Here is a 26,953-nt window from a genome sequence, read left to right as displayed (position 1 = left end):
ATTTTATTTTATCACAGTACTGATTAATTCTAACACTTCCCATCTCTGTGCATCTTTAAAAGCAGCCCACTGATAAAACACAGCCCTTAAAATAAACTTCAGTTTATTTTTCAACAGCTGTCCAAAATCCACATTGAATAATACTTTGCTATGCTGTATCTAATTGAAGACCAGATGCCGTTGAACTGAAGTCATCAATACCCCGTACAAGTTAAGGCATCTGCTTGCAAAAAACAACTTGCTTTTTTTGTCTCTTTACCTTCCAGCTCCTTGGGTCAGGACCAGCCTCATCTGTAAGGTGCATTACAAGTGTAGGTAGTTGTAAAAAGAAATATTACCATTCTTCTCATGACAGAGAGGATAAATTGTAAAATTTTTATTGCAAAATATTAAAATAAATTACATTTTACAAAGACTTAGCAAATATTTACATACAGTGTGATTCCAGTGACAATCAGCAACAAAGAACAGACAGACAGGCATATTATGGAGTGATAAGAGTCAGAACTGCACAAATGTCAAAAGCCATATGAAAGACAAGCTAATTTTTAAAAGTTAAATCCATCACAAATGGAATAAATCCCACGAGGCACAAAAATTACATGTCTACAAAGTTCTTTTGTTTACTCTACAGACATATTGCTTTTTGCTCTCCTCATCTGTCTCTACACACTCTTCCAGATCAACTGGAGGAAAAATAAAATCTTTGCACATACAGCTGTGTCACCATGGATCTGTTATCAGTCTGGTTTTAATTCTGTGTGCTTAGTGATATCCATTGCCAGCAACAGATTCACTAATCATTAGTTCAGAAGAATTAAACACTCTGATTTTGTATTTCCTCAGTGACTTCGTACCAGTGTATCAGATGTGTCAGGCTGCCTGATGTGAGACAGGTATCTGAAAGTGATGCCCTCCTGGTAAAAACGGGCTTCAATAATGCAATACAAACCCAAGAAGCATCACAACGATGTCATGAAGTATGGGGTCACACAGTCTTAAAGCACTTAAAAGGCCTTTTGTAGGAACAGACTTCCATGGTCACATTTCAGGATTTAATTTTTGAAAAAAGAGTAAAATTGAAAGTACTGGCTCATCTTGGCAAAATTAGTAAGTGAATCCATCCTTCACATGATGTGACTGGAAATAAAATCTACTTGTAGGCAACAGCTAGAAAAAAGAGTTTTCACTGCTATTCCATCCCTTCCTTATACATGCTCTTAAGCTTTTTTCCTTCCTTAAATATCCCTCTTTCCTCTCTTTCCAGGAAGAGTTCTGTCTCACCTATAAAACCAACTCCACAGCTTTAAGAAAACTGTTAACATTACTAGTTAGTTAAATGAAATCAACAGGTATCCAAAGAAAATGTTTCCAGATTGACCAAAGAATTGAAATAACCACAAGACGTAACCAGGTAGCACTGGGGAATTCACTCAGAGACACTTTTGGAGCTGAAGAGAACAAATCCAGCCCGGACACCCCTCTAAGTCATTACATGTAAATCTGAAGGCAGAAAGACATTAGTTCAGATCCCCCAGGCAGCTTCTTTTCTGAAAACGTGGAAGACAGGCAGGCAAAAAGCTATCCTGTTTAGCTCTTCGGCACTTCTGAGATGGCACCATAATTTTAAAAACCCTGGGAATGGTTCAGCTTTTTGGAGAGAGTCATTATCAAAGCTATGCACCAACTAAAGCCCTCCAAAACTCTGAAACATGTAGGGCTTAACGAGACCAATTCTCTTGGCCCCTGTGTAAAGAGGAATTTTTTCCCAGTGTTAAGATTACATTAAGGCACATGGTGGGATATCTTGAGAACAGTTTTGTGAGGTGTGATCATGTTTCCCCGAAAAACTGGGAATATTGTACTTTGTTTTAATAAATTTAAACTATTACTTTAAATCCCATGATACTTATTATGCAGACTTATAGTCTGTGCTGACTACACTGGGAAAGGCCAGAGAGCCACATCTAGCTTGATAATATGAAACAGATCCCATCTATTCTCAGCTCTGGCATACAAGTGCACTTCGCTACACAGAACAGAGTCTGGGTTCCAGTGTGCAACATCCCCTCCCAATCAAAGCAGCCCAGCCAAGTGTCTGGGTTGTATTATTTCAGTATTATAGAGAATTTTTTCTTTTTTTTTTTCTTGTTTTTTAAATGAAGATTGGACTATGCTTTTCTGTTTCACGCACTTGCTGAAAGTCTTTTCTCTCCTCGTTGTCCTGTAGCTCTCTGTTACTAAAACTTTGATCTTTGCATCAATAATGGAAGACAAGTTGGAGGAAAACAAAAACCAAAAACTATATGGAGTGCTTTCTCTTTTTTTTTTTTTAAGTTAGTGTGGACTTTTTAAAACAAAAAATATTTAAAAAAAAAGAGAGAGAAGGCTAAACTGACTACACAAGCATCCTGCGCATAGGCACATAATCCTACCTAACATTTCTTACAGTTATTAAGTACAGCTGTCAACCACAGCCCTTCAGATACAAAAACTTGAAGGGCATGGAGTAATTTTAGAAGAGTGGGGATTAAGCTATCTTACTAGAAGTAAATAAGAATCATCTTGATATGGCCTCTCCCTCTTTCCTGTTAGATACAAGTCAAATTCATCCAGCCATCCCTGCTCCAAATAGCATAAATATAGAATTTTATTACAAATGAGGATCTCTCTTCAACAATACTACCATAAATTGCAGATTAAATACAAATCAAATGATGTTGACTCCACAGTTGTTCAGTATGACAGGTGAATATGAGTTGGCCATTATTTAGCCATTGTGTTCACATTCTCTTTGAAAAAATGTCATATATGTAGAAAATTCTAGGAAAGAAACAGAGTAGTAAAGACAGTCCCTTGTTTCACAGTAGATAATTTCAAAACTTCCCATCTAAAGGCTGTCCAACCAGAGAGCTAGCTTCCCATATATTCTCCTTCTTCCATGGGTCAGGGCAGCAATTTAAGCTGCAGCCAATACTTGTAGTTATCAGAAATAGCCAGTAATTTAAGATTAGCATTGCAAGGTTCCAAAAGGTCTTCTTACAGAGCTAGCAAGTCTGCCAGCATTACACTGAAAATGAGACTGGGACAACTTTTAACTGTTCACTGAACTTTGGAAACTTTTGAACATACCAGAATGGCTTAAATGCTCTAAAACCAAACAGATCAGCAGAAGCTGACATGTTAAGGTTTAAAGGTCTTGGCTATTTTCTGTTCCAAGTGTACTGAGTAAAACTGAAGTCAATACCTCTTGCCAGCATACAATCAAGAGCCTCATTTGAAAGAGTTGTCAGGGTTAATGCATAGACATATAAAAAGAGAGAAAAAGAAAACCATGATAAAATTTCTTTGTAGCCAAAACAATTTGGGCGTATGAACAGACATGCTTCCTTCTAGTGAGTAGCCCATCTCCAAGTCAAAAGATAATACTTTTAGAAGCTTAGAGCCAAAGTTCCTTCTAAAAAAAGTGCCTTATGTCCTGAAGTCACTTGATCACATCTCAGTTTGCCCAAGGTTTGATATTGCCCAACCTTCTATCAAGTGAGATATAATAACCATTGTATATGCACATAGGTCAAACTCTAAAAACAAAACAATATATGAAGAGTAATCTACTGTTTCAAAAATCATCTCCCATTACAAGTCATGTCTGAAGTACCAAGGCAGGGAGGAATATCAAACAACAATACTGACTAACACACTGCCCAGATCAGCAGCAGTGCTACAGGTCCCTTCTGACAGGCATTAGGGCATTTGGAGAATATCTGTGCTTCCCAAGGTGATTCTTTCCTAAGAAGAACAGTGTCAATAAAACTTCACCTGTACAGAGATACTGTATAAGGTTAATTCAAGTATTTCCTTTAGGAAATGGACAGTGGAAGGACACTTTCAACACTAAAAAAGTTCATTGCATCCTGTTTGTGCCCATACATACTTTGATCAATAAATCTTACAGTCACTTTGCTCTTTGACAGTTCTGGGGCTGATATGCAGCTCAGCAGCCCAACTGGCGAGCTTTATCCCAGATTCTTCCTTGTTAGAGAACTCCTTCTCGATCCATTCCTTTGGAACTCTTAATTTTAATATTTTATTTATGAAATTAGAACTCACTATAATTTGACAAGCACTGACATTCTATAGAGATGTTTCAGAGCTTCCTTCTCAGTCTACCAGCACAGCTCAGCTCTGTGTATCCTGGCATTCCATTCAAAGCATCTCTTTAAGTACAGTGCCATATTTTTGGCAGTAACAACTTAACAATGAGCAACCCCCTTGATTTCATTTGTGAGAATGCCGGATTCAAATCCAGGTTTTCAGAGGTGAAAGGATAATGGAGTAACCGAACGTATTTGATGCCCAAAACAGTCTTGCAACAGTATAGTTACACTCCCAAACTATTTCCTCAATGAAATGCATGAACTCAGAACAGATCCAGTGTATTAACTAGTCTTTTCTATTTTGTTCAAGAACTATAACATCTAAAGAAGGAGTGGGACTCCAAATTCAACTGTTATTTTACAAGTCTTTCAGAAAAGCAAAGCTGATGGGCTCAGAAGCCAACTTAGGATGGGAAAAGGAGACTGGAGTTTCTTAGTCTGGGACTTGCTTTTGTTTTCAGAGACAGGAGAAGCTGCAAACCTACTTTTCTCCTTGCTCTATGTTCAATATGCACTGACTACTTTCAGAAAACCATTGTCCAGCATGCTTCACGTGGCAGCTTTCACACTGCTTACTGTATTATATTCATTCATCAGTTGTTCATAAGGCACAGAAAGTTCTAGCTCATTATTGGTAAAGGTAGATTCATCAGAGGATGGGAATTTTACCAATTTTTTTGCAGTTTCAGATTCCTCTGCAAGATTATCATCCATAGAGGATTTTGAAGTTTCCTCATCATCTGAGATATCTTCTTCTTCATCTTCATCTTCATTTACAAATGTTATATTGGCATTCTCAAATATTAATGGCCGATAGTCTCTGGAATCCCACACTTCACCTTCTTCTTCACTAATCCTGTCCAGCTGGTTCACAAACATGGTTCCTTCTAGAGGGCTGTCTCCACTATGTTTGTCATGGAGGGGTCTCAGTACATGACCATTTTGAATGTCCAGGGAAGCCTCATCATACTCAAAGGACTCTGTTTTTGTGTAAGTCACCTGAACATCTATACTGGCATTCATCTGTTTGGCATTTTCCACTATAATCATTTTGTCATTGCTTGTCTTCAGGGCCTTCTTCCCAATTTGCTTTATAAGGTCATTGTAGGTCTCTTCCTTCTTTGAAAGAAAGCTGAAAATGTTGACATCCTTTGAGGCACCCATTTGAAGGGGTTTTTTAGGCCGAGGGTGGTTCTCAAACGACTCTTTTCTTTTTTTCCTGCGTTTCTTGATTGCTTTGTGGACTTCCACAAACATACTGACCTTCCAGTTAACAAAAAGTGAGAGCCAAGCTAGCCCCAGATAGATCCATAACTCCACAAAATATCTGTAAAGCGCATGGTAGTTTGCATCTGGATTTACACCTACAGGAAATTAAAAACAATAATATTACTGTAAGAAGACTCACAGCTGATAAATCTTTGAAGTTATGACCCTGAGAATTACTCTCTTCCTCACTAAAAGAGCCTTGTTATTTGAACACTGGTCAGAGAGCTAACGAGTGGGGAAATGAAAGAAAAAGTTGATCTCCCATTTTCTTCTTCTTGGCCACACATATTCTGACCACTGGACTAACAAAATAAAAATGAAGCATATTTATCCTCTCCTTGTAAGATATAAAAGTGAACATTTTCCTGTTTAAAAATTACAAATCTTCTTCCTGACACTGAAGTACGCATATATAGGTACCTTCTTTGAGAAAAAGATTCAGAGTTCCACTTATGAGGACCAAAGTGCTGAACAGAGCAGTGGCTTTTATAGAAAGAAGAGGTTTAGGAGGAGAGAGGAATATGCTCAGCATTGCCCACTGACTAGTTCTAGGCAGGTGTAGAAAACATTGCCCAATGCCTGCACATCCTGCTTAGTATACTGGATCCCATTGAAAGGTGCACAACTAACATGGTGGGCAGGGTAGCTCCTTGCCCGAAATACAGACCTGGGGTACCAGAGGGACTTAGGGGCTCTCGAACTTGGCTGCAAAATTAACCCAATAAAGTCCTTAGGTGTCTACACCAACACTGAAGAGCCAGATCTAGGTCCACTGCATCAGTACCTAGCCTTAACAGAATATTTTATCCTGCAAAATGTGTTGGTAAAGCTTAGAAAACATCTTTTCAAATTAAGAGTTTAGAAGTAGAATTGCCACAATATACATGTAATGAAATAATACATAAAATACAATTACTGACCAGCAACAAAATCTCCAAATCCTATGGTGGTGATAGTGATGAATGAGAAATAGAGGCCTTCAATGTAATTCCATCCTTCAGTCATCATGAAGACAAAGGGAGGAATAACCAGATGGACCAAGACACCCCAAACAATGAATATAGCTGTGCATGTAATTTGGGCTTTCCTCTGTGAAGAAAAAAGAAAGTCAAGAAAATATCTCAATTTTTTTTTTCCAATCATGGCACCAAGAATCATCTGACAGTACCAGATATTTTAGTTTTGTGCTGACAATTTAGCTACCATAATTAAAAGTCCCTAAAAGTGACTGAAGTAAACACTTTTTTTTTCCCTTTAGGCAGAACTCCCTATTCTTACAACTACTTACTCAAAAAGGATTATTTGCTCATAGTTTTCTTTCTTGGAAGAGTTTAAGGAGTCCCTAGTATTTTCTAAATTGGAATGGGATATGGACATAGCACTCTAGTCTAAAAAGCCATCAGTACCTCTAATTTTCCTTTTATTCATTTGAATACAGACAATCAGAAGCGATTTATGTTGTTTCTCTCCCATTTCATTTTCCTTCACTTTGCCACTCATGCCAACCTCTGTACAAACCTCCACATACACATGTATTTCACTATTATTTTGTAAACTTTCTTCTCAGGTGCAAACACAAGAAATTTCTTGCTCTGATTCTGAAACCAGGAACTAAAACAATCCCAGTGCCCTCCAGGCACTATGACCCTGCATTGCTTCCCATTTCTGTGCAGAGTTAGAACTGAGAATTCACTTGCATTGGGGAAGGGAGGAGAAAGAAACCCAAACAAATCATCACCAAAAAGCTAACAAAATGGCACAAACAAAAAAGCAAAACCCAGTAAACTCAGAACAAAATACTGTTCTGCAGTAGGTTCACAGCACATTAGGAAGTATTTGTGCTAGCATGCAGGCAGGTGGGAGCCAAGCAGGACAGCATATTTTCACTCCTGTGCCTGAGGAGCTTGAATGAAACATCTGTGAAATGGAGCCTCATGTACATTTGTTCTAAAGGTCTTTAACATAAGAAGCAGTACCAAAGGTTTTTAGGAGATCTCATTTTGCTAAACTTCTTGCAGAACTAACATATCAGACCTCATCCCTCTTTTAGTTCTTTCAATGCAATTCCATCTGGGGAAATTTGTGCAAGTGTTCATTTACTACGAGATAAGCAGACAAGTTATGAAATGTAAGCTTAATTCATGCACCAAAACTACACAGTTCAAGGGTAAACAAGTAAGGGCTTACCAGGCTTACTCCTCTTTTCGTCAGAAACTGGCCCAGCCTCTTGGCACGTCCTCCAAAGAATTTCCCCAGAGCACTGATCCACGTCAAGCAGAGAGGGACTCCAAAAAGCCCATAAAATATGCAGAAGAGACGCCCAGCGTGTGTCTTTGGGGAAACATTTCCGTAACCTGAAAGAGATAAGTATGTCCTCTGTCTGTTCTGGCTGAAGAGAATTCAAGGCAATGCTACCTGTGCACAAAACACTGTGTGGACTCCTGCTGTGGTGGGCGCTCCTTACTTCACCATCTAAAAGGGATTTAGTTTACTCCAGCTGCTCATCTTCTGAAACTGGATGTGTTCCAATTCTACTCTAACAAACACAGATTCCACTACTGCACTTTAAGTGTTCCCAAGATTTGGTGCATCTTTTTCTGGACAAGATGGGATAAATAGAAAATAAAACTTATCTCAAAACTTCTAATATGATGTCCCAATCTTAAACAGCACTGTTTAAACTTGATTGATTTAATTTTACAGAATGAAACTCAAAATTCATCCTGAAGCTAGATCCCATGTGAAAGATCCACTGTACCCATATAACTTGTGACCTGGTACCTTTGCAGCGTAAGAGCTTGTGAGTTAAGTGCAAGGCAAGTAAGTGCAAGATATTTCAAATTAATTTAGTTCTTTCCTGGTCATAGAACCCAACAGGGCATTATAGATTCAGGCTCTAAAGTCAGCAGCCTATTTTCTGAACTTCTGACAGAGTCTTCTTATTTAGGTGTGTTACTGACTTCAAAATTTTTCATAAGTTATACTATAAGCTGGGTATTGTGAATTTTAAATAATAAAGAAAAAACACAGTACTGCATATGGTTTAACAGTAAGACTTCTACATTCAATCCTCTCTGGTTATTTTGAATTCCTTTTTTTCTTTTTTAATTGTGCAGCAAGTGTGTAACAACACCACTTAGCAAAGATTTTTCTGTAAAAGCAGAAGGCAAATGATGTTGAGTTCTGCAAACCTATATATCACAGGAGAAAGAAGTCTTCTAGTGTAGAGGATCTTACAAGGACAAATCATAGTGATATTTAAAAAGCAACAGTTGTTCTGCTTCACATTTTTTTAAGAGGTGGATAAAAAATATAGCTAGGTCTGCAAGCCAGGAACACTGATAATTTAGTAGTAGCTCAAGAGAACGCGTGTGTGTAACAAGACAGCAATCCAAAAACCTCATATGCACTTGCTTTAGGTATTAGTTTAATGGAATGCTTTGTTACGCTTTTGTTTTGGAATTTAACAATTTGGAAATTAAGTGCATAAATCAATGGAACTGGAATGACACCAGCCAACACCAACAGCACCTTTAATCCATTACTTATTGGAAAGGCACACTTTTCTCTTCTGTACACATGTGGAGAGGGTGCCAAAACCCTCGGTTTTTTCCTCCATGAATCTGCATGCAAACACATACTTTAGGCAGCTCCAGCCATGGGGACTTTATTCGGTGGCTACCTTGACACAGAAATGGGAGAGTACAAAAACAGTAGAGCCCACAGAAAACTACAGCGAGGAAGGTTGACATAGTAAATATTTACCGATCGTCGTGATCACAGTAGCAGCAAAGATCACAGCATTAGGCCAATTCCAGTTGTTAAAAGTATTGTTCCCAGTGATGGCAACCCCCTGTCCAGCAGCATCTGAAACAATCTGTAAGGAAAAAGTAACAATCATCTTGTAAAATCCTTGGCAGCCTAAAAAAATAAATGTGTCTGTCCCTCTCAGGTTTCCCCCCTTAGCTCATACTTTCAAAATAATCTCTTTTTGAGTTTTTTGTGAAGGCTGGCCTAGTATATTCACTAAAAATAATTATATTAAATACTAAAAACTTTCTTCACACAAGAAAAATTAATGCAGGTGCTCTGACATTTCAATAGGGAGTTTCAATTAGATAAACTTTTACTTGACTTACAAGTTTAAACCAAATGGATGTCTTCCAGAGAGCAAATAACACTCCTGCAAACTGAAATAGCATTTAACCTCCAGTGCAGATCTTGAATTTGGTTTAATACTAGGGACATCTTCAGAACTACTATCCATTTCAAAACACTGTTTCATGCCTCAGCTTGACTTGGGTTTAAATCTCATAGAATCCCTGGCAAAGCTTATGTGATTCATGTTAATTCACCTGCTGTCTCTACCAAAGTCAAACCATCTAAAAGCAAATGGTAAAACTGTACTTTTCAAAGACAGAGAAATTAACTTTTTTTTCAAAGCATTTCATTGCACTTTTTCAAAGCAACAGGATTCCAATCATTGTCCTTGAATCAGGCTCTTTTCTTCTCCCACGCTGGAATCTGGTATGCCGTGATAAATGCAAAGCATTAATTCTTATTTAGTGCAGAAAGTGCAAGTTTCAGATCAAAACCATGCATCTTGCTGATTCTGGAGTGCATTTCTACCTCCCCAAAGTAAAAGGAAAAAAAAAACAGATATACATATACCCTCTGGGAAATCTCTAGTTATTTAAATGTTTGCCTTACCATATTACTTTGCTTTTTTTCCCTTCAGTGTAAACACTGAACAAAACTCTGAGGCTACATCAATAGACAGAAAAGGTGAAGATATTTCCAAACGCTGATTTATAGTATTACCCACTGTATGCATTTCTCCCTCAAAAAGTGTTGAACATAAAAACTATTTGCAGCTAAATATTTAAAATACTGGAAGCAATACACTTTAATTTATTTTTTTTTTTAGTAATAAACATGACAGGTGATGTTTATCTTAAACTGGCAAGAACTTTTAAAGTAACAACCAGCTCTTACTTTCCCCATCACTCCTTCCTTCCTTTTTACTTGATTAAGATCTGATCTGGACCCAGCAGAGATTCAACACAAAGTTTAATCACTACTGAAAACATACACAAGTTAACACAGGTTTTAATTATTCTTGAGACTTATTACCTATCACCACCCTCCTAGTGTAATAAAAATGCCCTCAAAGTGAACGTATTGCACATGTACAAGATGCACACCATTTAATTAAAAATGCACTTTCAACACACAGGCTGTTCCAGAAGATAAAAGGAGAAGCATTGAAAGTGAATGAAGGTAAAGAATTAGATTTTTTTTTTCCTCTTGGTAAACTCAAAGTATGTGTAAAACTGGATGCAGTGTCTTTCCATAGCCTACAGGCTCTGGAGAGAAAAGGAACAGAGTTCACACCAAGGCACTCATTTATCATGAGGAAGTTGTGTACCAATGAGAAGCAGCTCTAAATCAGGAAGGTTGAGAGCAGGCAAGTAAAACACACAAACTCTATTCCAAAAAGAAATTGATCACAAGAGCTCATCTAAGAAGAAACCAATCAAAGCACGATCATTCATTTCTGCCATAGTCTGCAGAGGAACTTCCTGGAAGTCCCAAGGGACATCCAAATCACCTGAAAAACACAATCTGTTATCTATTATTCTGGAAAAGATGCCTTAACTTCTTCCATTGCCTAAGTGTTACACTGAGCACCAGTTTTCCAGTCATTTTCCATTCCATAATCAGACTTAGATTTTTGTTTTAGTTATTGTTTCCTCACAGAGCAAGTGATCTCCAAGAGACCCAGTGAACTATCCACTCCCATTGTCACGGGCCATTATCTCATTGCATTAATCCACCTTGGCCTGCCTGACCTCATGAGCTCAGTTTCCCAGTACATACACTTATGTCAAGACCTGCCAGGATTTGAGGTCTGGAGGTCTAAAGAGGGCCCAGATCTGAGGGGAAGAAGCTGCTGGACTGAGCCAGGCAGCTAACATTCTGAGGAGATGGCCAGCTCTACAAGTTATATGAACCACAGATAATTCTCCAAACACAGCCGACACTCTCTTCTTGTCTCTATTTGCACACATCTATTGGCTACTAGCACACAATTAATTATCTAAGATCTACAGTCCAGTCTTCTAAGTTACTTTATGCCTGCAATAAGTCTGAATGCACTATATGCATCCCAGCTGCAGGAACAAAGACAGTCACAAAACACACTTATATAGCTTTGGTGCTTTGGGAAATATGTAGCTGCTTTCCAAATGGCTTAACTTTTGCCCATACTGAAATAATTAAAGATTTTGGCTTAAAAAAAAAAAAGAAGTGAGTGGACACTATACAACTGAACAGCAAACATGGCTCTGTTTTTTTGCTTGGCAAATCTGTCAGATTCTAATGTCAGAGATGCCTTTGTTTTCATATGCTAGGATATAGAATGCCCCAAGTTGGCTGTGCTTGATTTCCTAGACTACAGAAAATTTCCACCGAAAAGTCTTTGGATTGAAAATACGAGGCAAGGAAGAGGAAGAAGAGGGTAGATGGTTCAAGTGTTAGTATCTTGAAAGATGTAATTTTAAAATACTTTTTCAAGTATGCCCAAATGCAAAAGCTCAAAATAACTAACTCATAATTTATACATCGCCTTAGGTCTCACTTCAAGAAAGTTCATACTGAAAAAGGCAGGACTGTTTTAGCACCTGCCACTTGAATCCTCTCCATACGAGTAAGAGTAGGGCTGAAAAGTTCCCAAAACAAAGATAAAAATAGCAAGGAGAAGTCTTGGCCCATATAGGTCACACACCATTACTGACTTTATTCTAAGATTTAAGGAGTGCAAGAAAATCTTAAGATACTCTAGTAATGAACAGTTGGGTCTGACGACAATAAGCAATAGGAAGAAAAAAGTACTTCTGGGATACTTGTGGCCAGATAGATACTGAAGACAGAAGATAATAAACTGGCTATATATAAACTAGAGCAACAGATCCTGCCCCACAGACCCCCTATTACATACAGAAAAAACAGCTAGATATTGCTCAGAGCCAGGTCTCCTTTGAAGAGGCTAAAGCCACCCTTCATGTTCTTCAAAGCATTCCCAGGGGATCTGACAACATAGGTCTAATGGCAGCTTTAAGGTTCTCGATTGTCTTTTGAAATGCTGCTTTTCCACAAGAAAGGAGATGTAATTGAACTATTAAGCCTGAAATTAGACCCAATGGCTTTCATTCTACTCTCAACAGCATTACAGTGTAATGGACAATCACAGCTTCTGAAAGCTGAATCCATTAAAGTAAGAACTGACTGCATCCTTCGAGGACTCTAGGCTTTGTCCTCACTTCTGACTCCAAAAGAACATAGGAGTAATTTTGCTTTTTTCTAAAGTTGTTTTATCGAGGATGTAGAGATTTAGTGCACTGAAAAACACTGAATTTAGAATCTACCAAGTACTTTAGAGACTCTCCTACAAGGAATAAAAAAGCTTTAACAGCAATCTTTTTTCCCATTGATATCTAAATCTTTTACACAATTTGAAGAAACCAGAGAACTGCAGTAGTTATCTAATCATAGGTAAGTATAATACTGGCAACTTAGCCAGTCACAATAAAATTGTCCAGGGTAATAAATTTTAATTTTAAACTATCAGATGAACACTATACTGCTGTTCATCTTTAACCATATTTCATTTTTTAACCAAATCCAGTAGCAGCAGGGCTAAACAGATAGGTGAAGTAGTACAAGCAACTGTATGAACAAAAAACTACATAAACAGTTAAAACTACACAAACAGTTAAAACCCATGCCATGCAAACTGCACACCTTTTTACTTGTCCCATATGGGTTTTACAGTGATTTAGGTTTTATGGATCCAGCTATAAAGTTACAGTAGCAGTCAGCTGGTTTTAAATAATCTTATTTTTAGATGCAATAAAAACATATTTAATTGTTACTGGATATCTTTCCAATAATAAAAAATCTGAGTCACATGTTAAGACTCCCAGGTCAGATATACATTACAAAGTTCTGCTGACCTGGATAATATTGTCGCAGAATTGACTACATGTACATAAAGAGGGAAGAAAACCTCTCAGCCAGTAGCCCTTTAGAAGGAAAAATGCCTGTGGGTGGTCACAGCTGGACTGACAGGACAGCATTCTCAGACTCATTATGCAGACAGCAACACAGTGGCCATGGGCAGAAGTTTCCTGTCCTGTTGGCATATTGCACTTTGATGTCTGCTTACACATTAAAAGCAGCAGAACCTATTTCACAGGCACAGTCTGAATTTTGTAAGCTACTTTTGTACTTTATAGCTAGATCAAGTTGTAAATTCACAGTCAAACTAGAATATATTAATCCTGGCTTACAGCTGTCATAGGTCAACTACTGAGTAAGTTTCTGTGTTTAGTTGTTAAACAACAAATACATATCTAATGTAATACTAAACACCATAATTTATTGTTCTGAGTTACAGTCACTGGAGAAAGAGAAAACAACAAACAAACAAGATAGATATTGAAGGTGATTGGCTTTCACTCTGCATCACCAATGTGCCCCAACAGAATGGAAGATACTGTCCATCAAAGAAAATATTTTCCTCTCTGGAATACCTTGGCAGCTTGAGTTTTGGGTAAGGAAGCGGAAAGTGAAGCCAACTATGCAACTAATGATTTTACCAATGAATAAAAAATTCTTTCTCCGCAATTACTTTTCATGTCTAGATATATGAGGTGTACACAAGTAATGTTTTAATAAAAATTCCTGTTTGAGTTCCTCAAAGATTTCATATTAACCTATATATTCTTTCACCTCTCTTCCCAACCTCAAAGACAGATGCAGCACTGCTAAGAAAATCTTGCTGTGCCACGCTGCTTGCTTTGGTAGCCAGAGACACAACGTGGCAGAGCTGCAGAAAGCCGAGAGAATTCACATACGGTGAAATTATTTCATCGAGGCAGCAGAAAGATCAGCTATTCCCATGTCATCTTTAGAACGGCTGCTATACACGTGTCAGTGCACAGAAATGGAAGCTCATCACTTCTTGGAAAGGAAAAAAAAAATTCTTTAAGGATTAGAATGCAAAAAACCCACACAGCCTAGAATGCAAAGCAGCAGCACCCTCTCTGGACATGCATGTTTCTGCCACTTGGCACCTTTCATATGCAATCTGCTCAAGGCAAGAGTTCTCAGGAAAGCAAGGTAGTAACCATCCTCCACTTCTGAGCAGCTCAAAGCTACCAGAAAAGCACACAATGGTGGTTCCTGCCATCTTTTTTCACTCCCATCTCCAGTGTAATGTCTGTAATGACAGACTTACCCTAACTGCTGGCTTGGCCTGAAGTGTTCCCATCTGAATCACACTGGCAGTATTACCAGAGCCAGCACATGTGGCCAAGTGGACAAGCCTTTGAGGCTGCCTTCGCCACTTGACAGTCTCTGCATGATTACACGAACCAGCAGGACTTGGGATAGCTGACCTCTCATTTCCCTCTCAGCATTATCTGTGTTTGCAGTATGAATTTCATGTTTGTCAGGGCAAGAACCATGCCAGATGTAAAAAGAAGTCTTTTAGCTGAGTCCTGGATTTCCTACTTCTCTTCTGTGGGGAATGGTTTGCGACCTTTTTTGAGAAAGAAAAATAAGACAAATGAACCACATTGTCTCAGTCTGACAGGCAACACCCTTGTGTCTTGCTAACCTGTGAAAGTTTTACTGTCCTTTACTGACCTATGCAGAGAGGTGACCTGAAAGCAAGAGGTTGGGGCAAGAGGTGCAGGATATGAGTCAGCAGCACCTGTATTACAGAAGGATGGTGGGAATTAATAAATTCCACATTAAGTGAAGAGGACATCAGTTGACTACACAAGTCTGGTTCCGGATCAGCTAAGCATAAAGGAGTGAATACCCAGCTGGCCTATGTTAAAACTAGGTTCTGCAAGACTCTTGATAATCCTAGAACTTGTATAGTCTGTTTTAACAAACAAAATCCAAGGCAGAAAAAGCTTGTTTCTAGCAGGACAATGGGATTGCGGACCATAGCCCAAGGTCAAAGTTGAAACTGAAACAAAAAATAGGAAGTAGTCATTGAGGGAATAATGTTAACTTTCACTTCTACAAGAACAGAAACTCCATAGGCTTCATGCTTGATGTTGACAGATGTAAATAACACACATAACCAAAAGAATACACGAAGTTATGCAAAAAACTAGAGATCACTAGGACTATACAGGATTCCTTCCCCCTTATCTATGAATTGAAACAGAAGAAAAAAATAAAAACAAACCCTGGAAAGCAAGTGTTATTCCCCAGGTTTACATTCCTATGTAGATCAACTACAAATAGCAGGGGAAAATTTTTCCCCTTGCTGTCATAACCAATCACTTTATAAATGCAGTGCAAGTGCTATTGCAAGTGCATACATATTTTGCATTTTTCAATCAACAGTTTAGTCTTCAAATATAGCTGTCTTATCAAAGGACAAAGTTTTGAAAATTCCCAGTAGGGGAAAAAAAATCCTGGCAAAATATGGATTAACATACTTCAAGCGGGGAGTTTTTTCCAACAATAGCAAGACTTAACCCAGAATGAGATATTTTCACACTTCTATCAATACAGCAGATAGAATATTATCTTCTCACTTTTCCACAGCCTAGGGAAAAAGAAGAACTCAAAGAAGTTTTGTTGTTTTTTTAACTGCTTCACCATGTCAGGGGTTTTTGTTTATTTGTGTGCTTTTAATAAGGTAATTATGAAAGTCATTTAAATTTGCTACAAGTGACTTTAAATGATCCACCAGTATGTTACAGCATACAAAACAGAAAGGCATATGTACAGTTCGAATGCATTGCATATAACATACTTTATCCAAAAGGTTATGTAACAAGATTGAACTTGCTCTGCAGAAAAAGTTTGGCTAATCTTGTTGATTCTTCATTTACCTAGCCAGCTTCTTAGTGTTTCATTCTGTTCATGCAACAGTGCTTCTCAAGGCATAAATTAATTACAGAACCAAGACACTCTATTGCTTTCCCTTCATTATGCTTTACTTTGGTCTGTCAGGAACTTGTGCCTTCACCTAAGCAGAATTTTTCTTACCTAATTGAGCCTCCAGCACATGCCACTTCCTACAAAGCTGTCCCTACTCTAAGCCTGATAGTTAAAGAATGCATGTAAATACACGTCTGGTTTTCACTCTGCATAGTTTTGTGATACAACAGACAGCAAATTAGGCATAATTTCTGGCTGTTAGTTTAGAACACACAGCACCCAGAAGATTTCCTTACACGTCTCTTTCTTGATTTCTTATTTAAGTCATTTTGTCACAATTCGTTATTGATTTATTTTTTAAGTGGGAAACCTCCTGTTCTGAGACTTTGATGTGCCTGGCACTTTTTTTTAAAGCAGTCTTGCTAGTTTTATTGCAATATTTTATTATCTCAGTTTCGGTGGAGAAAGCACAGAGTGGGATACCTTGTCCTTTACCAGACATTGAAAGCAGATTCCAGTGAAAGCAATTAAGTACATGCTATGAAGAAAACAGTGGATTAGAGCTCAACATCCCTTTTAATTTACTGATTAACCAGCAGAGGAACAGGCTGTCCAATAAGAACACCAAAGACAAGAAACTACCAAACAAGATACTATCAAACACACAGAAACATGGAAATGGTCTTTACCAGAGACAAAATACTCTTGACTAAATAACTGCATTACTGTACTGTAAAAAAGCACTGTGTATGTCCTTTAAAGGGTGTAAGTGAGTTTGAGAGGGCTTAGAAAACATTGACATCTTAATCCTACACACATACCTTTACACTTGAGAATATTCACTATTTAGTACAATTCTGAGGAAGCTTCTTAAGGTTTATTTACATGCTCGGAACTGATGAAGAACACTGACATACCCCAAAGCAAACTGGAACTACTCAACATGAGCTCCAAAATCTCTCTCCAAAACAGTTTGTTGGATATGCCAGTGAACTCCTATTTGCATCTGGAGTCCTATCACACTAGCTGTTCTTAAAATTCACACTACCTAATCCCAGAATCATCCTTAAATGCAAAGAGTATTTAAACAACAGCATCCTTACTATGGGTTAGTGAATCCATTGTGTTTGTGTGGCCACACTTTGGTAGTTGGGGGGTGGGGGCTATGGGGGTGGCTTCTGTGGGAATCTGCTTGAAGCTTCCTCCATGTCCAGCAGAGCCAATGGCAGCCAGTTCCGAGATGAACGTGCCACTGGCCAAGGCTGGGCCTATCAGAAATGATGGTAACATCTCTATGATAATGCAGTTAAAAAGGAAAAAAAAAAAAAGTTATTGCTCTGAGGTAACTGCAGCCAGAGCAGAGAGGAGTGAGAATGTGGGAGAAACAGCTGTGCAGACACCAAGGTCAGTGCAGAAGGACAGGCAGGAGATGCTCCAGGCTCTGTTCCCTGCATTCCCCTGCAGCCCCTGGTGCAGACCAGGGTGGAGCAGTCCCTGCAGCCCATGGAGGTCCCTGGGGTTGCAGAGACCCTGCAGCCATGGAGGAGCCCCACACCAGAGCAGGCAGATGCCTGAGAGGAGGCTGTGACCCCGTGGGAGGCCTGTGCTGGAGCAGGGTCCTGGCAGGAACGTGCAGACCCATGGAGAGAGCTCACTCTGGAGCAGGTTGTGCCTGAAGGACTGAACCCCATGGAAGAGTGACCCACTGCAGCAGCTCAGAGAGAACTGCTGTCCATGAGACAGACTGTGATGGAGAAGTTCATGGAGAACAGTCTCCTGTGGGAGGGACTCCACTGCAGAGCAGGGGAACAACTCCTCTCTCTGAGCAGTGGCAGGAATGTGATGAGCTGACCATAACACCCCCATTCCCTGTCTCCCTGAGCCACTGAGTGGGAGGAGGTAGAGCCTGTGAAGGAGGGAGGGGTAAGGGGAAGGTGTTTTATTTAAGATTTATTTTGCTTTTCATCATCCTGCTCTGATTTTGTCAGTAATAAATTCAATTAATATCCCCATGTTGAAACTGTTTAGCCTGTGATGGTGACTGGTGAGTGATCTCTTCCTGTCCTTATCGCAACTCACAAACTTTTCACTGTATTTTCTCTCTCCTGTCCAGTTGTGGAGGGGAGTGATGGAGAGACTTTGGTGAGTGCCTGGCATTCAGCCAGTGTCAACCCACCACATTTTACTATTGCATACAGTCTCCAGGACCTTCCAAAAGTGTGTGAGTGAAGTTTTTTCAAAATAATTTGTGTTTAGATACAATGCCATTATAAATAAAACATAAGAGATAATACTGTCACACCTCCCTACCTTTATTACGGATAGTGGCTTAAGAATCTGTCCTGACTTTGCAGAATAGACCTGCTTTCTAACTATTCTGCCAAGTAGAAAAGAGTTTTCCCACACCTTCTCCCAGGCACTGATGATAGATAGTAGTTTTCCACCCTTTTCTTTAGCACCATTATTTTAACACAGCACCAATTACACACATGTTAAACAATGCAGAAAGTTCTACCGTAGAATGAGTCTCAAAAGGAACAGAGTGATAAATTTCAATCTGGGCTTTTTTTCTCCTGAGTTTTATTTCTCTCTTATTTCTCCTGGCAATTTCAGGGTTTTTTCTTCTGGATTTTATGTTTTTGCAAGTGCAGAGTGTCTCTGGGAACAATGATGAATTTGTAACAGAGACCAAGCACTTGGCTTTGTTAATCCGTAACTGCTGACAGTGACAACCCAGTGAAGAGAGGAAATAATTGATTTAACATGCAAAGGGCAGTCTCATTAAAGACAGTAATACAGGCACAAGCAGCTCTCTTTGTCCTCTTACTCTATATTCTTCCTAGTTAGCAAAATGAATGAGGGTAGAGAATGCACATTTGTCATAGACAGAAACACTTCTTATTTCAGTCTTTTAAGTGCTCATCTGTTTTCTTGTTTTTCAATTAAAATTTAATCAGACTAAGTGATCCTTTAGAAAGGCAATCTGTTAATTAACCCATATTAGACAGCAGAAATCATGCTCTTCAAGTACAATCTCAATTTATTATCCAGAAATAGCTCTCATTAGTCAGAGACAAGAAGGGAGGGAAAGATTTTACATATAAATTTAGAAGATATATGCTCTGCTCTGGTTTTAGCTTGTTATCTGAAGGCCATGCAATAAATCATGAATTTAGAGGAGATGTAAAGAACCATTTCTTTACATGTCTGAACCTGAAAGACATATGAAAATCTAATTGTGGCTTAAATATAATATTTATGAGTCTAGAAACTTCAGGACACAGTCCAGTGGAAACAAGTTGTGAACTTACAGATAAATAAATTCCACATCATTGTTTGGAAACAGAAAAGGTAAATAATCCTGCCAGCTATTCCCTGCTTGAATAGATGATCAAAATTAGACAAAGGATGAGCAGCATGAAACAGGACACAAAAGACTTGACAATAAAAATTTTACGGCAGTCTGTAGTGCCAGCATTTGCTATGTTGAGTATTTTTTCCTACTTTCCCCTGCACACACTCCACCCACCACCACCTACCCTCCCAATTAAAACCAGACATTCACATGCTGGCCATTTTAGTAATTCATATAGGTGCAAATGCTGATCACTTCGATTAATTCTACTCTACCTACAAAATGTCCAAAAGGGTTGCTTCTACTTGGAGAAACACTTAGTATTGTGTAATGTTCTGCAAGATTAGCTGCTCAGTCAGTGCTGGTAACTAGCACCACCACCTTTTCCTTCCCTCCAAGGTGGACAAAAACATCACAAAGTGTATTGATATACTTGAGTTTTGCAGGGAAAGTTACAGCTGAGTAATACACCTAATCAAGAGAGTTTTCCTGAGGATATGATGCTTCCCAAGATGCGAGTGCACATTTTTTTTGTGCGCCACTTGGCATGGAGAACAAAGACTGCGTTTTAAAGTTAGTGGAAAATATCTTCGTAAACAATCCCCACTGAAATGATGAGAGAATTATCTCCTGTGGGACAAAGAAATGGGTGGAGCTCAAACTTAACACTCCTAGCTTCCCAACTTCTACAATATCTGAAAATTAATAGAAAAACAGTAGTTCCAGGAAAGGCTCTCAATTTAAGAACAGAAAGTGCCTGCCTGTAGAAGAGAACCTTGGAAAAATCATTTGACTTAGTTCAATTCTAGGGACAACAGACTAGCAAAATACAGTTTGAAACTCATCTAGTTTCTTTCATTTCCTACTTCAGTCTAGGCTATAAACTTAAATTCTCCTTGAATTAGCCTGCAGTAAGAGTTCCACAACCTCCATATCTTGAAAATGGACCTCATTGCCCTTGAGAACAACATAGGTTTTGTCATCAATTTTATTTAGAGAAGATAAGCAGGTTGTACTGCAAAAATAAAGGGTGAGAGGAGATAGTGTTGCTTTCTTTTTACTGTATCAGAGACTATAATGCAAGACCACAAACAAAAGCCATTTAAACAAAAACCCAGTTTGGTATAGGAATAAACAACAAAAAAATAAGTCTGAATGAAACTAAGCTGCAAATTAAAACAGGCTCTCAACCAGGCAATAGCTGTTAATCAAAACATTCAGCATGGTAGTGTATAAGAACCTCCCTGCCTAAACCAAGGTCCAGATTAACAGTGATTAGTTTAGCTAATGTAAATATTTCTGCAATAGGGTGTTAGAGGTAAGATTTTGGATCTGGAATGCTTATTACTACTATAGTGCATTGCAGAGCATATTTTTGTCCTTTAGTAAAATCATCTTAGTAAGAGAGGAGGAGTTCTTCAGGGAAATGTTAGGAGGAAGTGTTTACTCTTTTACCATTTTCTGTGGCTCCATTTAAAGTGGTGCAGGAGCTCTTCCTCAAGGATGGACACAATGCCGAGTGCCCCAGAGAAAAATGGTGAAGAGCAAAACAAATTACTTGGAAAGAAACAACTCTACTGATAAATACAAGATTTATACTTCAAAAGACTAATACTTTTGCAGCATAAGCTTGATTTATTTTTTCTCCTGACAGACTTACTTAAAGACAAGGAAGTCTTTAAGTAAGGTTTGAGCCATACAGAATAAATATTATTTCCTTTACTGAATATACTAGTGGTTCTACAAAGTGGATGCATTTCCCTACTGACTTTGTGAAGCCTTATCTTAAGGCCACATGGAAAATAAGTACAAGTCATGATCACTGATTTTGTAATGATAATTTGCACTCCTTATTTGTACCAAGTGCTATTCTACTGAAGGTTTACAGATGGCTGTTACGTCTACAGCTACAGACATAACACAAGAGCTGTCCTCTTTGGATTAAGCACATTTTGCATGAAAATATTCCTTCTGACAATGGAAACAGAACACAAATCTAAGCAACATGGTCCAGTGAAAGGTATCCCCCCTGCCCATGGCAAAAGGGTTGGAACTGGATTATCTCTAAATGTCCTTCCAACACAAACCATTCTATAATTTTGTTCTTTGGCTTTGTAAGAAGCAATGCAATTGTTACATTTGTCTTTGCAGCTTCCCATCATAATCATCTATTTTACAAAACAGCGTTTTAAAAATAGGCAGTATAAGACATTTTCAGTCAAAACACACATATGTGTTTTCTAAAAAATCCTCACATGGTGTACAGGAGTGTTTGTGGAAACCTGTTGTAGTCTGCCCAGACATGATTTGGATAATGCTTATTGATTTCATGGTCTGCAACGAGTTCTATGTTTGCCCTTCTCCGTCCTCATGGAAACTTCCCATTGCTTTTTCACACTACCTTTACAGAAAGGAATGTCCTAAATCTGAGGCTTCATTTTTCATGCAGTAAAATTCAAGAATAAAGTCACAGAAGGATGTTCAGCCCAAACAGGGTTGGACCAAAGCACACCTCCTCACTAAGGCAAATTGAGGCCAAGCCAGCTCACGTGAATTGACAGAAAAACATAGTCAGGCCTTTAGAAATATTTGTGCTCTTTCTATACCATGTAATCAATCAAGCATGCAATCAAGCCTTGAAGAGAAAGTGAATGTAACACCACTGATCAGAAACCAAGCAGTTTTAAGATGTTACATGGTGAATTTTGAGGGGTTTTGGCAAACTGAACCATTACAGTTGAATGAATAAAGCTTTCTCTCACTACCAACCACTGCTATCCTGCTGCTAATTTTGCTTTGACATAACCTAACTAACAACATGCTTGATTAGTGACTTCTCAGCCCAGATGTATAGAATAGAAGACTGGGGGTAAACGACTGTGATGAAAGAATTAATTAATTCTGCAATAACCCCCCAAGTTTTGGAGTAGTTTCTGCTTTAGAGTAAAACATGAAGTCATTGAGGTTTAGGTGGTAAGAGTCCGTAAAAAAACAATTTAAACAACTGGAGTCCTACTTCTATTATGCAGTTCAAATAGGTGTTACTGTTTCCTTTGGAAAAAAAGGTCTAATCTGTAGGGAAATTAACCTCTTGGAGGCATGTCAATATTTTTACAGCATACACTGTTTAAGACTTGCTTGTGTATGATGTATAGCACGGACAGTTAATTTTCCCATAAGTCATAATTCATAGGACAAACAATGTGAGGGATATTAATGGAAAGAGATCAACAAGGTTATTTCCTTTTTGTGACTTTCTGCAGTTAAATAATAAGTGAAACCCTTAATTCAGCAAATAAGTTAACTGGAACTATTTTGTCATTGCAGAATTGAATACTAAAGCTTCCCTATTTGTGATATTTGCAGATCCTATGCTTCAGCAAACAAATGTTGCTTAATTTTATTTCTGTGCAATGGATGTAAATACCAACTGTTTTGAAGAGGCATTTGGTGTTTTTGACAGATCAAGACTACAGAACTTAGCAGTTTATGTATTTTCCCCCCTATTAATTTCAGGACTAGATTCCACTTTTATGAACTACTTAATAAACTATTTTGATGAAAAGCATATTCAGTGCTTTACCAGCATTGCCTTGCTCTTTTGATTAATGCAGTAATAGAAATGTTTCCTTTTCACTTTCCCAAGTTCCACATAGACATGTTTTGAAGACAAATTAGCTAAAGGTTACTGCTGCATGAGAACTGCAGCTGTTCTGCAGATGCCGAGTGTCCCTAGGTTTCATTGATTTACCAACATTCTCATTCAGAAATAAAATCTATCAGACTATGTCATAGCTTTCATTAGTATAGCTTAATTTGATGGACTTCTGTTCCAAAATGCTTATAACACACTTCATCTTGGATGGGGAAAAGGGAAAAAAAAGTATTTTGACAACTTTTATGTTGCATCAGCTGAAATTAAGACACTGAAATAATCTGCAATACCAGATTAGGCTTCCTTCCTATCTGAATACATACATGGTGACTAATGTAGCCAACTCCCCTCTAGAAGGGCTTTGGAAAATGCTGTTGTCCCCATTTCAGAGATAAGAAAGTGGAAGCAGAAGAGTCAAGAGTTTAATCAAGCCCTCACACCAGCTGGTGACCTATGTTAGGCAGGGTTAGAACCAGACAGTGTTTGCATGAGACTCTTGCAACAGAGCTGGTACCGATTGCATAAGCAGATGGTAACCCATGGAGCAGTCTGTTTCCAAAATAATACATTTCAGTTCAGTTGCAATTGATTTAAGTAGATTTAAATTAAACCAAAACAGTCCTATTTTCAATAAAAACACAGTTTATTGAGATGAATTTATTAGATGCAGAGGGGTTGGACAGAAAATGTTGATATTACACAGGAAAAGTAGAAGAGGAAACTGAATTTAAAAGGAAGCTTCCCGCCACTCCCTCCCTCCCAACCTGCCAAGCTCTCAGGGTATAGGAAGAGTTAATTAGGACAAGTCAAAACACAAGTGATCCAAACTTGACAGCTTTACTTACAGAGGCTCAATAAGCTTTTTAACTCAGTGAGTGACTTGAAGCATTAAGTAACACTGCATACTATATTCTCTCCTATTTACAGCCATGCATTAAAATATGCTTCAGGGTAAGAAATTTACAGAACACTCTAAAAACTGCTTGGCTTTTTAGGCACTAGAAGGAAAATGCCAGAGAGTTTTGGTTTCACCAGCACTTTTGTATTTCATCCCCAAATTTCAATACCTCTTTAAAGGTGTTGTTTCTCTGAAGACATGCTAGAGGCTGCTGCTGAAGCATGCTAGTAGCATCACACACCTCATTTCATATTTAACAACCTATCCTAACAACTTACTTGTCTGACAATTCAGTGAGTTTACACATGCTAGAATAAAAATCTTGCTTGTCCCAACACCATCAAATACAAAACTGAAAGTGATCAGACTTGGATGGATCAGAGTACTTGTAACAACATTTTGAATTAGGCAGACTTTTGAACTACAAAACAGGAACAAGAAAAAGACACACAGTTGGCTATAAAGTCTTTAGGGTAGTACCTTCACTTAAGCCACCTTGCTAAGCCAAAAAAACAACCGGGTTTCCAAGGTCAACCAAAAACTTTTCATAACTTCAACCACAGCAGTCTATCTCCCTATACCATTCCTGTAGCAGGCAGGAGGAGGAGGAAGAAAAGCAAGGCATGCTTCTAATGTCAGCAGGTACAGGATGCTTTGTATGACTAGCAAGGTAATGGGTTTATCTTAAGGGGTCTAATAAGGGCAAAAAACCTTCCACAGAAAGGCTCTTAGCTTTGAGACTTCTGTTACGTATTTAGCTTTATCCAGGGCTTAATCTGAACTAAAATGTTTTTATATTACTTGCTATAAATCTCTTCAGTACTAGATTAACTGAAGACTGATCTTTGAGGAGGACTGGGGAAATTTTCAAATACAGAGATCTGCCGGCACAGTTACGGCAGGCTAGAAAGGAGTGTGATCAGTAACTGAGATAACAGACTAGGAAACAGTCTGACCTAGACAGTCTCAGACCTGTAATAGCTTGGTTTGCCTGCTTATTTCTTCTGCTGGCTGAGTGTATTATACTGGCAATAACATCAGGTTGCTCCTAAAAGCTAGCCATGCATTAGAGTATTTATTAAACACAGTTGTGTCAGCATATATACAACCCTTTTTTTTTTTTTTTTGCAGTAACTGTATAACATTAAAAACCATATATACAACATTTGCACTGGAACACAATCTTCTGCTATTTGAATACATTTGGCACTACACTAACAAGCACACAGAAGGGGCTTTCTTACCAAGGGAGCTTCCAACCACTAAGTGACAGAAAGCAGAACAGATACTGCTTCAATAATTCTCCAATCATCTTTTCAGTCCTGTACCACATCTAGTCCTGGTCAAACCCCACAGGTAAACTAGAAATTGCAGCATGTATCTTGTAGAAAGGATTTTAAGTAAGTGAAAAAGTAAGCTTAGTAATTTCCACTTTAAAACTACCATGCACACTTTCAGATTCACAAAATTTCCCATCCATTTGCAAGTTTCCCCTGAACAGCTAAAACAAGACAAATTGCAGGCAAAGAGTAATGTACAGCATTGATGTGTGGGAGGTAATAAACAGACTCCGTGCTCCATCACTTCTCAACTGTCCCATCCCTGAGGATTGGCGAAAACCAAACCACTTGGTCACCTTTTTAGTACAGTATTAAAGGCAAGAGGGATCAACTGGCAGAAGTACCATAGTTGTTGCTTCTGCTACTCTTTTCCTTCCTAGCTCGGATTTCCTGCAACTGACATCTGTGACTGTTCAGCAGCATCTAGTACCTTCTCCAAAGCTCAGACAGGGGAAGCACTCATACATTTCTAAGTAGAGAACCCTCAAGCTTAAAAGCTGCTCGCATACAAGATCTAAGGAAGTCAACAAAACCACAGAAAAGCTGCAGTTGCCTCAAATAAGTGAGACGGTTTTTCCAAGATGCACAGAATTCAGCTGAAAACACCTACTCAATATCTAGTGTGAAACTACTTTATGACAGTGTTTCTCCACTAGGAGACAAGAAGTAGCCACCTGTGAGGACATCTGTCCAAATAACCAATTGTCTAATTGTAGGAGAGCTGAACAAGCATTATTAAAACATGCAAATAAAGCCAAGGCACTCTCAAAGTTTGAACTATATTTTACTTCTCCTAAATATAAGATAAAGACATCTATTCTCATTTCATTAATCAAGTTGACAGCTTTAGGACCTTGCAGAGACTATGTAACAACTTCATGAAAAAGCAATATTTTGTGTTATCCTACAGTCACAATCCAGTTAAGACACTACCAGAAAATCTAGTATTACTGTAACAAATAATGTAGAGACACAATAAAGACGACTACTGGGTTCGCTGCTGAACAGAAGCAACTTCAAAATTTTTTGCTCTCTCTCACTTTCCTTGCCTTCTACCTAAAAAGCCACGAATAAAGGTGGAAGCAAGCAAGTGGTTATTTTAAAAGGGCAATTGATAGTGACACAGGTGAAAAATTTTCAGAGTGCACTGATAAAAATAAGAAAAAGTGAAGCATAAACTCCAGTGCCCTTCAAAAACCCTTGTGCCAACAAGGCAAGCACTGATTGCCCTCTGTCATTCTGCAGTCACGTACACCCACTTAGACAGAAGCCTTAACTGGCAGGTTATCATAGATCAACTATTTGACT

The 26,953-nt window shown here is 38.4% G+C and overlaps 1 protein-coding gene across 1 annotated transcript in view; it reads right to left on the bottom strand.

Moving 5' to 3' along the window:
- Positions 1-361: 361 nt before the first annotated feature.
- The window catches only part of KCNK5 (potassium two pore domain channel subfamily K member 5), a 34,701-nt gene continuing 8,109 nt past the window's right edge, over positions 362-26,953 (bottom strand). Inside the window, exons 2-5 of the mRNA XM_064414550.1 lie at positions 9,192-9,303; positions 7,614-7,780; positions 6,347-6,515; positions 362-5,521 (exon numbers count right to left, since the gene is read on the bottom strand). Coding sequence (XP_064270620.1) covers positions 4,707-5,521; positions 6,347-6,515; positions 7,614-7,780; positions 9,192-9,303 — 1,263 coding nt within the window. The 3' untranslated portion in view covers positions 362-4,706. The remainder of the gene's footprint in view (positions 5,522-6,346; positions 6,516-7,613; positions 7,781-9,191; positions 9,304-26,953) is intronic.

This window comes from Passer domesticus, chromosome 3 (assembly GCF_036417665.1).
Source record: "Passer domesticus isolate bPasDom1 chromosome 3, bPasDom1.hap1, whole genome shotgun sequence".
Lineage (NCBI taxonomy): Eukaryota > Metazoa > Chordata > Aves > Passeriformes > Passeridae > Passer > Passer domesticus.
Note: the sequence above shows the minus strand (reverse complement) of the source record. Positions and strands in the feature narration are given on the sequence as shown.